At 37.8% G+C, this 15,827-nt stretch overlaps 1 protein-coding gene across 2 annotated transcripts; it reads left to right on the top strand.

Moving 5' to 3' along the window:
• Positions 1-336: 336 nt before the first annotated feature.
• Positions 337-15,123, top strand: fam189b (family with sequence similarity 189 member B). 2 transcript variants are annotated; one of them, XM_067409348.1, is made up of 14 exons: positions 337-1,563; positions 2,403-2,459; positions 2,561-2,668; positions 2,819-2,935; positions 4,333-4,440; positions 4,552-4,712; positions 5,363-5,462; positions 7,689-7,761; positions 7,987-8,263; positions 8,342-8,667; positions 8,920-8,988; positions 10,823-10,905; positions 12,852-12,986; positions 13,094-15,123. In XM_067409348.1, the coding sequence occupies exons 1-14, from the start codon at positions 1,336-1,338 to the stop codon at positions 13,343-13,345; spliced, it is 2,094 nt and encodes a 697-aa protein (XP_067265449.1). In that variant the 5' UTR covers positions 337-1,335; the 3' UTR covers positions 13,346-15,123. The 2 variants fall into 2 exon arrangements, with proteins under 2 accessions (XP_067265449.1, XP_067265439.1); XM_067409338.1 differs by having other exon boundaries at positions 10,823-10,992.
• The last annotated feature ends 704 nt before the right edge of the window (positions 15,124-15,827 follow it).

The raw sequence follows: 15,827 nt of genomic DNA, 5'->3' as shown, positions 1-15,827 counted from the left end.
TATGCTTACAAAATCTTTAACAAATTTTTCATAATATTTGAAGGGTGAAGATGTCAATCCTGGGCCGGACCTCACTTTTGCCCACTACTGTATTTCTCACCTCTTTTAGTCACCCATATATATTTGACCCTGGACCACAAAACCAGCCATAATTCACACAGGTATATTTAGCAATAGCCAACAATACATTGTATGGTTCAAAATATTGTCCTATCCTAACAGACCATACATCAATGGAAAGCTTATTTATCCAGCTTTCAGGTGATGTATAAATCTTAATTAAAAAAAAAAAAATTGACCCTTATGACTGGTTTTGTGGTCCAGGGTCACATATTTGTGCAAAGCTAGATCTTAAACGCATGCGCGTAAAGGTCGCCAACCGTTGCGACTGTCGAAGTAGGTTGCCAAGCAACCGCCCATTCAGTGCAGCATCAGCACCTCGCGCTGGGTGAATGCGGTGCCGCATTGAACAAATATTAGGGACACGTGCTGCCACAATGCGTTGCCTATTTTATCTTCCTAAAACCGAGTCACGCTGAAATGGCGTCGGATATCGTTTACGCGACGTAAAGATACTGTGTGTGAATAGCACACATAAGCTAATACACTAAAAGTCTGGCGCGATTACGTAGTGATGCTCATGTCCGGGATACGGACGGGACGGGAGTCCTCGTGACTGCGGGAGGAAAAGGGGGAGACTGGTTCTAGGATAAAATTCCCTCAACGGAAACACCATGGCTTTATATTTATTATTCAAAACAAACGGATGCATCATGGGCGCAACATAGGGAGTGAGCGATCCTGCTTTCATTTCCTTTTTCTGTCGATTGTTCCCTTTTCTCTCCTGATACTGTTTTGCTTCATGAGACGTCTTTTCCGAGCTCAGGCGGGGGCTGTGAGGCTCTCTAGTGGAAACCCGGGGAAGATACACTTCGATGTGAGCTGGACTGGGATTGTTTCTTTAGTCCTGCTCCGCGCATCCTCCTCCGCGGAGTAGCCAGAAGGCCAAAGCTGCTCCGCTGGCCTGCGGATGCGGCAGCCACTCGGCCTGCTAAAGGCTCTGGGTACCGCAATGCCGCGGGGATGGGGAGAGAGACACGGCAGGTGGGCGATGGAGCGAGCGAGATCAAGGGATATTGGAGAATGCAGTTGTACGACGCCAAGAATAAATGTTGACACAACATAAGTGTGTCAAGCTCAGTTTGAACAGCTGTGAAATTAATATTAGGCCTATATTATAGTCCATAACTGCATATTTAAAGAAGTAACTTCGCATCCCATATCTTTCGAACTGTTACATAGTCCCATAATTGAAGAGGTATTTCAGTAGCCATCATGCCCTCACCATCGGACTCCAGTAGCGTGGCCTCGATGTCAGGGTCTCGAGCTTTGTCTGGTAGTCGCAGAGGAATGTCTGGGAGGACCAGTGCGCGCCTGCTGCTGTACCTGGGCTTGTGTCACCTTGCGCTTGGGGCCATGGTGCTGGCCTTCAGCTTCACAAGCCTAGCCTTCACCTCATCACCCCGTGTCAGACAGTCCTGTCCTTTCTGGGCTGGCTTCTTTGTAAGTTTCTTTTAATATATTTTGGCATGACGTGTATGCTGCAGTGCATCGTGCTATATTTAATGTGCTATATTTAATGTTTTATTATTATAAAAATGATTATGCATGCAGTATATGCAGACTTCCTATTATAAAGAGAAACTAGATGGAATATTTGTACTTAAAGAAATAGCCATACCACAGGGCCATTTAAATAAATTGTAATAAATACATAATAAATATAAACAAAGGAAAAACTTGTCATTGTTTACTCGCTGTCATGACATTCAAACCCAGTATGACTTTCCTTCTCATGTGAAACACAAAAGAAGATATTTTAATGAAAGCTGGTAACCAAAAAGTTACCAAAATTGCAAAATATCTCAAAATATTGTTTTTATCAAAATTTGGTGTGTGGAACAACATAACGGCGAGTAAATGATAACAGAATTTTCATTTTTGGGTGAACTATCCTTTTAAATGTGACCAGTTACAGCATCATCCATCCATTCATCCATCATCTATCCATCGATCGATCATCTATCTAATTTTTATTTATTTTAAAACATTAAAAAAATGTACCCCCCAAAAAATACCCCAAAATTTTGAAAATGTGGTCATTATTTTCTATAGATTTTTTTTAAACAATATATGCCAGCAACTCCTCAATATAATGAAAGTGAGGCATGGTGCTGTCGAGCTCCAAAAAAAAAACAAAAAAAAACTACAGAATGCTCATAAAACATAAAAGTGCCCATATGACTTTTGCTCTGTGATCCAAGTCTGCTGAAACCCTCCAATATAGATTTGTGTGAGAAACAGAAAATCTATCCCTTGAACATGTTTTCTTTCTTCTTCAGGTTGTGGCATCGGGAGTAGTGGGTGTGATATCATGGAGGAGGCCCTTCACTCTTGTCGTATGTACCTTTGTCATTTTGACACGATGAGTGGCATCTGAGTGTGTGCGTTTGTCTGCTCCTCTTAGTTTTTGCAGTGATGCTGTTTTTGTTTCGTTTAGGTGTCGCTGTTCATGCTGCTGTCTGCAGTGTGTGTGATTCTCAGTCTGGCTGGTTCCATGCTCTCATGTCAGAATGCACAGATGGTCAAATCTTATGTTACCTGTCAGGTACTCTCTTCTCTTCTCTTCTCTTCTCTTCTCTTCTCTTCTCTTCTCTTCTCTTCTCTTCTCTTCTCGTCTCGTCTCGTCTCGTCTCGTCTCGTCTCGTCTCGTCTTGTCTCGTCTCGTCTCGTCAAATAATATGTGTGTTTGTTCCAGATGGAGAATCGCCTGTGTCTTTGCTGTGACCCAAAGCAGACATGCTCTCCAACAGAAGATGAGACGCTAGTGCTCTACCAACATTCAGATTGTCACGCTGTGCGTCACCAGCTCAAGGTGTGTTTTTACAGATTGTAAACAAGTTTTGCAAATTTTTCATTTCAAGTCAAATAAAAAGTTATCGAAGGAAAAAGTTATGTCAGGACAAAGATTCAGTGACTTTAAAAAAAAAATAAAAAACTTAATTTAGTGAAATACGAAATGAAACCCCAGAGTTAAAAGTGCACTATAGAAGATTACTACCATTTTATGTAACTGACTTTAAAAAGTAAAAGACCAGTCTTTTTTTTTCTTAAAAAAAACTTTTAAGACTAGTCTAAGCAATTTATGCAACTGGCCACCCTTGTTGGTAAACGCTTTTTACACTAGCTCCGCTCACCAATGTCTGGATGGGCCGCTCAAGTTTTAAAAAAGACACACAGAATTCAGTGTCTTCAGTGGTGCAGCAGTAGCCAGTAGGCTTGCAAACCTGGCTTTTAACGCGATCGACACGGGTTTGAATCTGCCTTCTGCCTTCTTGCATTTATTTTCAGTAAAAATGAAGATAATGATCTAAAAGTGGAAATAAACTGCGAATGAGAGTTTAATAATATTTAAAGTGTTTATAGGGTAGGGTTAGGGGAAGGTGTCGGGAGGGTTTTTATTCTCCTAATAAGGCAGCATCCATGTAATTATTTTAGTAAATATAATCATTTACACTCTATGATATTATTGTATTCCTTTAATGTACAAAAATACTGAGGTGCAAATAGTATCTGCCAATATAAAGTATAGATAGCATCTAATTACTATTTACTCTTATTGCAAAGAACTGTTACTTACACTTACATGGTGTAAATAGAATCTATCGCTATTTTCACCTAGTGTAAATAGCATATCGTTAAAATGCTGATATTGTCACTTAGTATAAATAGAATATAATGCTATTTTCACTTATTGTAAATAGCATCTATCACTGTAACAAAGTTCGTAGATAAAGAAGAAGGAGGCGGGAACCGGCGACCTTTAAACATAACTTTAATACCAAAATAAACAAATACAAAACGAAAGTAATCCCGGCAGACCCTCGCGGACGTCTGCCGGCCACCCAAACATAATAAAACATAAAATAATATCCAGGCCTGGTGCTCTCTCCTTCACTGTCGTCACTCCTCCTTTTATGCTTCCCGGAGCTCCTCCGTGAGAGACTCAAGGCCGGTGCGCCTCACAGGTGGAGCTCATTATCTCTCGCGTCACCGGCCTAGCGCCGTTCCCTCAAGGCTCTCGCCCGTCCTGCTCGTCACAATCACTATTTGAACTAAGTGCAAATAGAAAGAAAGTGTGACTGCATCTTGAGATGGTCAACATTTGCATAGTGGACCTTTTTGGTTCTTAGGGCATCCTTTAACTTTATGCAAATAGCTGAGGTGCTTGAATAAGTTTAAATTTAACCATGATATTATACGTGTGTGCAGGATTTGCTGTTCAGTGCCTGTGGTCTTAGTATTCTCTCCACCATTATCTGCACTCTGTCCACGGTCACCTGCAGCATTCATATCTTCTCTCTGGACCTGCTGCATCTAGTGAGACAAAATTCACTAAATCTTTACACTAAAAACAGGTTTACTAGTTGTATTTTTCTATCAAATGTTACAATGGAATATGTTTCTCTCATTCAACTTTGTTTGTTGTAGCTGGCTCCTCATCGCTCCCGTTCTGTAAACCCAGAATGCACCACTCCTCAGGATGCATTTCTCAGTAACATGATGGACTTTGAGGAGTTTGTTCCGCCAATTCCCCCGCCACCTTACTACCCTCCTGAATACACCTGTAGCTCAGAGACCGATGCACAGAGGTGAAAACACAAACACATTGGTTTTTCCATCATTTTGGTAACTTAAAGGATTAGTTCACTTTAAAATGAACATTACCCCAAGCTTTACTCACCCTCAAGTCATTCTAAGTGTATATGACTTTCTTATATCTGATGAACACAATAAGAGTTATATTAATAAATATCCTGATGCATCCAAGCTTTATAATGGCAGTGAATGGGACCAGCGAGCTCAAGAAAGTGCATACATCCATCATAAATGTTCTCCATATTTAACAAGTAATAAAGTCAAATATCTAGCTTCTGCCAGACCGCTTTCCATATTCAAGTTACGAAAGAAGCGATGATGATGGGTGGATGCACTTTCTTGAGCTTCATACCTGTTGGTCCCGTTCACTGCCATTATCTTTTAGGAAAACGTCTTTAAACATTTTTCTAAAATAGTATTTAGTATGTTTAGTATTGAGGTTTACATACTAGAGATGCTCTGGTTATGTTCAGTTAAAATGTTCTCAATGTTCAGTTTTTTGTCCCTCTGAAAATATTTTTGCAGTTTCTCAATATTTTTTTATTCCTTTAGGCATCTGTCCATTGTAATTACACTTTTTCTGTTTCTTGCCTTTTTTTTTAAATTTCTTTTTCTCATGCTTTGTTTTTCTGTGTACCTGCAGTGTCACATATAATGGATCAATGGAGAGTCCCGTGCCTCTGTACCCAACTGACTGTCCTCCTCCTTATGAGGCAGTGATGGGTCAAAGGGCTCCTAGTCAGGTAATTATTATTATTATTATTTTTTTTAAAGAAGTCTGCTCAATGCTCAACAAGGCTGCATTTATTTGATCAAAATACTGTAAAAAAAATTGTAATATTGTGCAATATTATTAAAAATCAACCCTTTGACGCATACAATCACACCAGTGTGATCAGTGGTTCCTGGAGTGTACGATCACACCGGTGTGATTAGAACGTTCATTGCATCATGTGATCGACTGCTAAATTCAAACGAGCTTTCGCGCTTTGGCATGCGCTGAGTCGAAGACAGGTGCACTCAGCGCTTGTCATATATCACAACTATTCAGTGTTTTATTAGTCCACTTTCAAATAAAATTTTCCTGATAATTTACTCACCCCCATGTCATCCAAGATGTTCTTTCTTTCTTCAGTCGAAAAGGAATTAACCCTCTACTGCACACATGTTGATGGCACATGAAAAACAACATTGTGCGACAATGGTACAGAGTCATCGAGAAAATTATCATCAAAATCAATTTTTTTTTTTTAAATTAAAGAAATCATTAAGTAAAAAGGGAAAAACACTTGAAAGACATTTGATATATTGAATTTGATACATGCATAGGTCTGTATCATGTAGTGTGCTATGCCATATAATGTACTTCATGTGATAAGATTTCACTCCGTACGAAACTTCAAAAAGCACCTCTTCTCTGCTGTGACAGTGGTGTATGTTACAATTTTTGCACATCACTTTGCATCTTCCCTTCTTATAATACATTGGGGCTAATGAGAGGTATTGTCTAAAACCTCCTCAAAAAGTACCCCTTATCGCACAACGTTGCCCTGAGGCAACGAAAAGAAAAACTGAATTTCTGAACATGCAAAATAAAAAAAACTTCATAAAACCTGACAAAAGGCTTCTCTACACCTTCATACACACACACATATTTTTTATGTACAGTTCATGTCGTTTTAAATAAAATTACTAAAGCAAATAACATTGCCTTCTTCTCACACCATGTGCTCCTGTGACCATGTGTCAGAACAGGATGTCCCACCTCTTAATGGTGCTTGATATTGACTCCAACACCTTACTGGACTGTTAATGGGTACTTTCTCTACCTTTTTAATTGGTTGTAAACATTTAAAGAAAAATGTACTAAACATAGGGCTTAAGAAAACTTTTTGTTGCCTGAGGGCAACGCTGTGCTGTAGAGGGTTAAGGTTTTTTTGATGAAAACATTCCAGGATTATTCTCCTTATAGTGGACTTCAGTGGTCTCCAAACGGTTGAAGGTCAAAATTACAGTTTCAGTGCAGCTTCAAAGGGCTTTAAAGGATACCAGATGAGGAATAAGGGTCTTATCTAGTGAAACGATCGGCCATTTTGGAAAAAAAAACCAACTATATATGCTTTATAAACACAAATTATCGCCTGGCGTGTGCTTCCGCTTTCCGCATTCTTCAAAACACTTACGCTGTATGTCCTACGCCTTCCCTATTCAACTTACGTAACGAATGTGGCACCAGTTTTGTATTTTTCCGTAAGTAGAATAGGGAAGGCCTAGGACATACGGCATAAGCTTTTTGAAGAATGCTGAAAGCGGAAGCACATGCAAGGTGATAATTTGTGTTTATAAAGCATATACAGTTATATATTTTTTTTTAAAAATGACCGATGGTTTCTCTAGATAAGACCCTTATTCCTTGTATCATTTAAAGCCCTTTGAAGCTGCACTGAAACTGTAATTTTGACCTTCAACCATTTGGAGACCATTGAAGTCCACTATAAGGAGAATAATCCTGGAATGTTTTCATCAAAAACCTTCATTTCTTTTCGGCCGAAGAGAGAAAGACACGAACATCTTGGATGACATGGGGGTGAGTAAATTATCAGGAAAATTGTATTTAAAAGTGGACTAATCATTTAACCACATAATGTTTATTTTAGGATTCAGACATTTAAATTCACATAAGTACTAGCGAAACAATTCATTTATAGTTTGTATAATGCACACCGATGGCAACAACAATCCTTTCAATTATAAATTGACTACGTGTTTTATTCATAAAAGTGCTATATTAGTGTATCAAAATCTTCATTTTTATGTAACGCATCCTTGTTGAATAAAAGTATTAATTTCTTTAAAACAAAATCATACTGACCCCAAACTTTTGAATATTTTATCTTGCTTTGTAATCATTATCAAATCATCATTATTTTGTAATACTGTGGTCATGATGACACTCTCTCTATCCATAGGCCACAGTGTTTGACACTCAAGCTGGTGAGCTGTCTGGAGAGAGAGGAACATCCACAAATTTCAGTGGTGAAGGTGAGTCTTCAGCAAACAGGCCCTGTTTCCACCTAGTGTTAAGATGCGTTTTTAGTGACATTCATTTCAAATGTGTCTTCTGTGATCACTTATGTTCAGATTTTGTCAAGACATCCCATCTTTTATGTAACATCCTACAACGTGGGTGTGCCGAGTGCGTATGGATACTACTGAATGATTGAATCCATGTGTATATGTGTACATTTTGTATATTCTTTCTCTCAGTGTCAATGGACAGTGGCTCTCTGTTGATGTCTGAGATTGTGGATATTCCAGATGACAGCTCCCCATCCGAGGACTCCTGCCTCATGGAAGTGGGTGTCGGTATGCGGGCGCGACCACGAGGGGACAGCGAGGGAGGGGAGGAGGGAGAATACGCCAGCTTCCGTTCCGCGCAGCATCCCGAGGGTATGGTGGTCGCTCCTTCCGGCAGGCATTGTTTCAGAGGCGAGAGATCGAACTCCTGCTCCTCCCCGAGCACATACAACACCTCTACCTACAGGTGGGAGTTAAATCATTAAAAAGTCGTTAAATAAAATCACTTCTCAGGTGTAAATTTCCTTCATTATTTTCTCCATAGGTCTCCATTGCTGAAGCGTCAAGCTTTGTTGGCTAGTAGCTGCTCTCAGTTGGAATTCTTAGCGGGATCTCAGCATTCCTTTATCCCGGAAATCCGAGTTCGGCCCTGCCCGCCCTCCCGACGGGACTCCTCATCCGCATTTAGCAACCCCCCTACCACAGCCGTATCAGGTCCTGCTCAAGACCGCACGGACCACACGTCCGGACCGCTCCTTCTGAGGCCATGTTTACGTGAACAAATTGGACGGGATCGGAAAGACAGTGATGGGTTCTTACCCCTTGTGAGGTCACACAGTGAACCAGGACTTAGCTCTTCAACTGACACAGGTATAAACATTTGTATGTAACAGACTGCATTGTCTGGGATTAATGTGAAAACTTGAAATTTGTCTGTTCCCACCTTTTTTAAAACTTAAAAAAAAAAAAAAAAAAAAAAAAAAACTTAAATATTAATGTGTACATTTATACATTTATGAAGTACTTGTTACGTTAAAAAGTAATCTGATTACTTAATGCACATTACTTGTAATCTGTTTGATGTCACGTGTGTTTTTGCATGTGATCTTCTGTCTCTTTCAGGTGATTTTAGTCTCTCAGGACGCAGTAAAGGAGTCAGTGAGGGGGGATCGCAGACCTCATCTGAAACAGGTAAGAGTTCAGCTCTCTCAAGTCACAGAGACGTTTATTATATACAATTATTATGATTAACATACAGTGATATTTTAGTTTTATTTATATAATATTTTGATTAGCTTTTATTTTTACATTTTCCGTTTTCATTTTTTAAAATTAATTTGATGTATTTTTGTGATTTTTATTATTATTATTATTTTTATATTAATATTTAGGTTATTCATTTTTTTCAGCTTTAGTTTTAGTTTATTTTTAGGTTTTATTTATTTCCAGTTAGTCATTTTAGTGCTTCATCTTAAACTTATTTCAATTTTTTTTTTACTAATATTTATATTTTATTTTAGCTTTATTTCAATTAACAATAATAAAAAAAATTGATTAAATTAGTTTTAGTTAATTAACCCTGGTAACACATAATACATGTATATTGTAAACATCCCTAAACTATCCCTAGTAAATTTAAAGGGGTCATATAATGAGAAATAACATTTTTTCAAGTTCATTTCAAGTTTCAAAACTCATCACTTGCTTCAAAAAGACCATTTATCGAGATTGATTTCTTGTGAAATCCTCAAATGAAATGAATGCATGACCACCAGCATTTACGCTTCAGCAGCAGCTATTCTTGTTTAGTAACATGAGTCACTCAGTCACAATGAGGTAATTGTCACAAGTGCAGAGTGTGGTAAACACAAAGAAGAGATGTGTGATGCATGATTATGATTATTAATACAGTTAAACTTCAATAATAACCCTCAGAGAAAAACACAACCACCATAAACATTAATGCAATACAATGAACAGAGGAAACTGAGGGCTTATATACACAGAGGAAGATCATTAACGGAACAGGGAACAGGTGGGAACAAATTTTGAAACCACAACTAATAATGAACTAGAACTCTGGCAAATGTTGACAATGAAAACAAAACTAAACAGGAGGAAGTTGGATAAATGCAATCATTCCTAAATAGTGATAACAATAGAATGTGGTCTGTCAAACTTTGTGCTGTTTTTAGCAGTGTGAAGCACCTGCTAAACTGAATATCCTGAAACTGAAACTATAAACTGAATAAGTTTTTTAGTTTTATTTTTAACAAGATCCCTGATCAATTCAGCCATTTCATAGCTGTAATGCTGGTATGGCAAAAAGTCTGATATTGAAGAATGGAGCAGATAAAAACTATATTAGACTTGATGACAAACCTCCATCTCAGGCAAAAGAGTTCATTTCTCATGCGATATGTACAGAAAGTTACTTAGATATTGTTAGCTAAAACTATTAAAAATATAGATGTTAGATGGTAAATAATTATATGAAATGTTTAGACGAAAAACCTAAACTTCAAAAAACTAAATGAAAATTAGAAATGGTACCTTGGCAACTAACTGAAATAAATATAAAGTTAAAAACTGGAAAAAAATTAATCGCCTGCTTTAACGCGTTAATGTTGACACTGCACTATTAAAAATAAATATTTTTTTAAAAATGAAGAAAAATGACAATATTACATAAAATTACTGAAACTAGAACTAAAATTAAAAATGAAAACTGAAAATTATAAAATCATTTACATTAAATCATTAATAAGTACTATAATAGTATATATAAGTAATACTAAAATAACCCTGTTGCAAAGGTAGAAATAATAATTTATTTTGTATTATTATTTTTCTACATTATTATTAATGATGTATAAAATTATTATATGTTATTATTGTCTATAATATATAGTATAATATTATACTATAATAATACAATATAATATATTATTATTATCATTATTATTATTAATCTATCTCTATACCCCCATGTTTACATTTTCTTTGGTTTATTTGTGTCACCCAGGGGTATCGTCTGGAGCTGGTTTGTTGCCTCGCTCCTCTCTGGCACTTCCTGCTTCCCTTCCCAGAAAGGGAAGCATTAAGGCTGTAAGTAGCCGGTTGCCCACAAAACAGGTTCCAGCCACCTCGCTGCGTTTACCCAAAGACTGTGCACGCTCACTTGGAGACCTCAAGGTTAGACCCTGAAATATGCTGATCCCTCACAGCCATATCACCCTGTATCCCAAGACTGGTTGCCCACTGATGCTAAGCAGGGTTGAGCTTAGTCAGTACCTGGATGGGAGACCTCCTGGGAAAACTAGTTTGCTGCTGGAAGAGGTGTTAGTGAGGCCAGAAGAGGTTGCTCACCCTGTGGTCTGTGTGAGTCCTAACGCCCAAGTATAGTGATGGGGACACAATACTGTAACAAGCACTGTCCTTCGGATAAGACATTAAACCGAGTTCAAATGTTAAACTACTCCAAAGTCCATTTCAAGGAAAGTCTGCTCATATTTGCAATGCCTTCGGGCAGCTATTTCTGGCATCCAAGACCAAGTCCTATCTATTTTAATGGGGGAATCCTGAAATCTCAAAAACTGCTTGGTGAACTTCCAATTAAATTACATATTTCAAATCAGTAACAAAATCTGACATGAATTGTCCCATAAATGTTGTTTCTTATGCTAAAAATAGCATTAAAAAAGCTTATTTTTCAGGCTAGACGAGCCAATGCGCATGTGCAGTCCTATGCACGAGTCTCAGGTTTCTATGGAAACCGGAGCCTCTAACGGCAGCTACAGTGATGCAATCAATCAGCGATTGGCTCTTTTACTTAGAAGGCGGGACGTACTCCGCCATACTGTGCGTTGCAGTTTCTTCCATTCATAAATAATAGGAGTGAACCGTCTTTCTATATCTATATTTAAAGGAACACTCCACTTTTTTTGCAAATAGGCTCATTTTCCAACTCCCCTAGAGTTAAACAGTTGAGTTTTACCGTTTTCGAATCCATTCAGCCGATCTCCGGTTCTGGCGGTACCACTTTTAGCATAGCTTAGCATAGTTCATTGAATCTGATTAGACCGTTAGCATCGCGCTTAAAAATGACCAAAGAGTTTTGATATTTTTCCTATTTAAAACTTGACTCTTCTGTAGTTAAATCGTGTACTAAGACCGACGGAAAATAAAAAGTTGTGATTTTCTAGGCTGATGTGGCTAGGAACTATACTCTCATTCAGGCGTAATAATCAAGGAACTTTGCTGCCGTTCCATGGCTGCAGCAGTGCAATGATATTACGCAGCGCCCGTGAGCCTCTGCTTGCACAGGGAACGTGCCTTGCAACCATGGAGACGTTTGTGAGAGACGCTGCGTAATATCATTGCGCCTGCTGCAGCCATGGTACGGCAGCAAAGTTCCCTGATTATTACGCCTGAATGAGAGTATAGTTCCTAGCCATATCAGCCTAGAAAATCGCAACTTTTCATTTTCTGTCAATCCTAGTACACGATTTAACTACAGAAGAGTCAAGTTTTAAATAGGAAAAATATCAAAACTCTTTGGTCATTTTTAAGCGCGATGCTAACGGTCTAATCAGATTCAAGCTATGCTAAAAGTGGTACCGCCAGACTCGGAGATCGGCTGCATGGATTCGAAAACGGTAAAACTCAACTGTTTAACTCTAGGGGAGTTGGAAAATGAGCCTATTTTCAAAAAAAGTGGAGTGTTCCTTTAAAAACCAATGGTACTTCTCGTAAAAAACGTAGGTGTGTAACCCTGGTGTCCCGTCCAAATTCCCTCCATTGGCCTTTATCAACGTTGGCCTCCTAATAATCCCCATCCACTGAACTGGCTCTATCACTCTCTCTCTCCTCTCCACCTGTAGAGCCCATTGTAAAGCTTTTTGGGTGTACAGAGTCATAGTAAAGCACTTTATAGTTGCCTCATTCATTCCTACCATTATTGTAATATTAGATGTATAAACATGTAGACAAACATTTTCAATTCAATTCAAATTTGTATTATTCACAATAATCATTTTCACCTTTCCTTTCAGGTCACCAGAGTTTTAGTGCAACGTTTTTTGCAAAGATCCAAACGTAACTTGGCCCCTGCAACTGAGCATGCTGGAAACTGTACTCAGGGCCCTAAAAGAAGGACAGGAGGAGAGGGAAATCTGCCATTAGAGCAGGTAAAACATTGCCAACACCATAAATAAAATCATCTAGTTCAGCTAGAATTTTGTGTTGTACAATTTATGATTAAAATAACCCACTACATGTATGTGCTTTTATAAAGGTGCTTCGTAACTCTCTGGCAGCCAACAGGGGGCAGCAGCAACACGTCCACCACCATTGCCGTGGACACCACCACTCCCATAGCGACAGTCGTCACAACGCCCGTCGCCATGATGATGACCCTGTAAGGGCTGGGGGAATCCACTTGCGTAGCTGCGGAGACCTCAACTCAACATCCATCGCATCACTGCGCAGGCTCCACCCACCGCCGCACGGATCATCAGGGGCTCTTTACTCAGAATCTGCCCTCTGAAATGGGAGAAATTGCGTGATTAGGTAGAGGGGGCTCAGAAAATTAGAGGAAAGAATAACAGGTGGGAAATGGATTTGAGATGAGGACTTTGTCTTGCAGATGGGGTTGTGCGAAGCTGCCCTTGTAGCCGTGATGACGTTTTTAGCTGTTCTTACTATAATAAAAGACTGAACACTACACCCATTGTAACCCTTCAGACCCACTGCTCTCTGTGCCTGACAAACTCTCTTCCGTTTTGTTTTTTCATTAATTTTTTTCATTCATCTAGTGCTTCTTTTTCTTGCTCACTGTGTTTACATGGATATGGAAAGAATGCAGCACCTCTGACACTGCTTCTTATATTCACAGCTCACTACAATGCAGTCATGCAAATACAAACATACATGGCCGTAACCTTGTCTTGAACAAACATTTAAAATATGCACACATTCATATGCTTAATGTCAAAAACACAAAAAAGCATCACATTCAGTTATGAATTACATGAATCACGCAAATGATTCAGCCTATATTTGCAATTCAAAATGGCAAAATTTGACAAAAAAAGTTGGAATTGTTCACATCATAGCATATTACTGTCTGTCATTTAACATTTCTGTCATGAAACAGTTGACCTTTTTGACCGCTGTGGCAGACCAGCCTAAAAATGTACCTAACAACAAACAGAGCAGCATCAAGAATACGGCCTTGCAAACATGCACATGCAAAATGCATGACCACACACACTCTAATGTTGTAACCAGCCACTAAATGCTTTTCACGAATTGACCATCTCACTTAGCATAGCTAAATATATCCAAACATCATCTTACATGTGTAATATGGCTTTAACTTCACATTGTCTCACCAGCTGAGGTTGATGCAGCAATGATTCTTTGGTTCTTTGGCTTTTTTTCGTCTTCTTTTTTAAACAACTAAGATCATTCATTTGAAGCTTTGATCATTTCTTTTGCATTTGTCTGTCTCTCATGGTGGAGTCTAGCTTCCCAGTCTGTGTGCTACTTTCATACAGAATGTGCATGTATTGAGAAGGCCTGTTTTCTCTTTTTGAAAAACGCCAAATGCACCAACACACGCAGATACACAAACATGCTTGTGATGAAGCTATAGAATGCAAAGAAATGTGTGAGGGAATGTAGGATTTTATAATACAAATGATTCTCTGGCAATAAACATACTTGTACAGTTATGTCAAACTTGAACTATTAAAAAAAGTTGGGAATTTGTTTTGAAAGATACCTATGAAAAATGAACTTTCACTGGAAGTGAGACAGTTGAACACTGTCAAACTGATGTTCAAGGATTTTTCAATATTCTAGACCGTTTCCTTCGACTTTGGGAATACATTGGAAAGACAGCCATGGACTTCTGGTGTATCTACTTTGTTGTATTCGGAAATAGATGTACATCTAAAGGAGTAATTGCAGTTGTCAATTGTTTAGAAGTGCTTTGGAATGCTAGCTAATGGCTTTGAATCGGTAGCAATGTTGCTAAATAATGCATTAATACAATTGCTCTGTATGTAAATAACTTTGATGCACGGACCCTTACTCTCACACACATTCTGCAACTTTTTGAAGCACTGAAACCAAGTCTGAAAAGAGCTTGATATTCTACCTCTTGTATTGCATACACTGACATGTTATGGCCCAGTGGAATATTTTGATTCATTTAAGGATTTTATGGGCTATTTATGAAAAGAAAGAAAAAAAATCTCTACACTGACTGATGAAAACACTGTTATTCTGTAAATATGATGCCTAAAAAGAACATTTAAAAACAGCTCTACTTCATGAACTTTTAATGCAAGTTATGTACTATATAAAAAAGAACACATGAATAAATGTATACACATCAAATTTATTTGGAAAGTTCTAAAATCCTTTATCACTTTCACTGTCATTTCTTCAACACTAAAAAAAAAAATTATATATATATATATATATATATATATATATATATATATATATATATATATATATATGTATACATTTAGATTTAGTTTGAAAGGTAAAAATCACTGGTGAGAGGCGGTGTCCGATTCGTGAATAAATTATTATTATTATTATTTTGGTCATATCTTTTTAATGAATCGGTTGAATTGGTTCACAATACTTGGCTGAACCATGGGTTTCAAAACTTTTTTGTCAGTTAAAAACATACTGAAAGTATCCCCTTATATTTTGCATATATATACATATATAATTTTATACATATATAAACTTGATATATGCATGTACAGTTCTCTGACATCGGTTATGGTCTCATACGTTTGCTTTAATAATCACGATTTTAGTTTTATTTCGGTTAATCGCAGCCCCCATTTATTTATTTTAATGTTACATTCGATTTAGTTCATTATTAGATTCCCTGTTTGGGAAACCCTGGTGTGTTCACGAATCACTATTAAACAGGTTTTTTTTTTTTTTTTTTTTTTTTTTTATTGCATAACAAGAACAATATGAGGATCACAGTGTGTTCA

This window comes from Chanodichthys erythropterus, chromosome 2 (genome assembly GCF_024489055.1).
Source record: "Chanodichthys erythropterus isolate Z2021 chromosome 2, ASM2448905v1, whole genome shotgun sequence".
Lineage (NCBI taxonomy): Eukaryota > Metazoa > Chordata > Actinopteri > Cypriniformes > Xenocyprididae > Chanodichthys > Chanodichthys erythropterus.
This window is presented reverse-complemented; position numbering and strand designations above follow the sequence as displayed.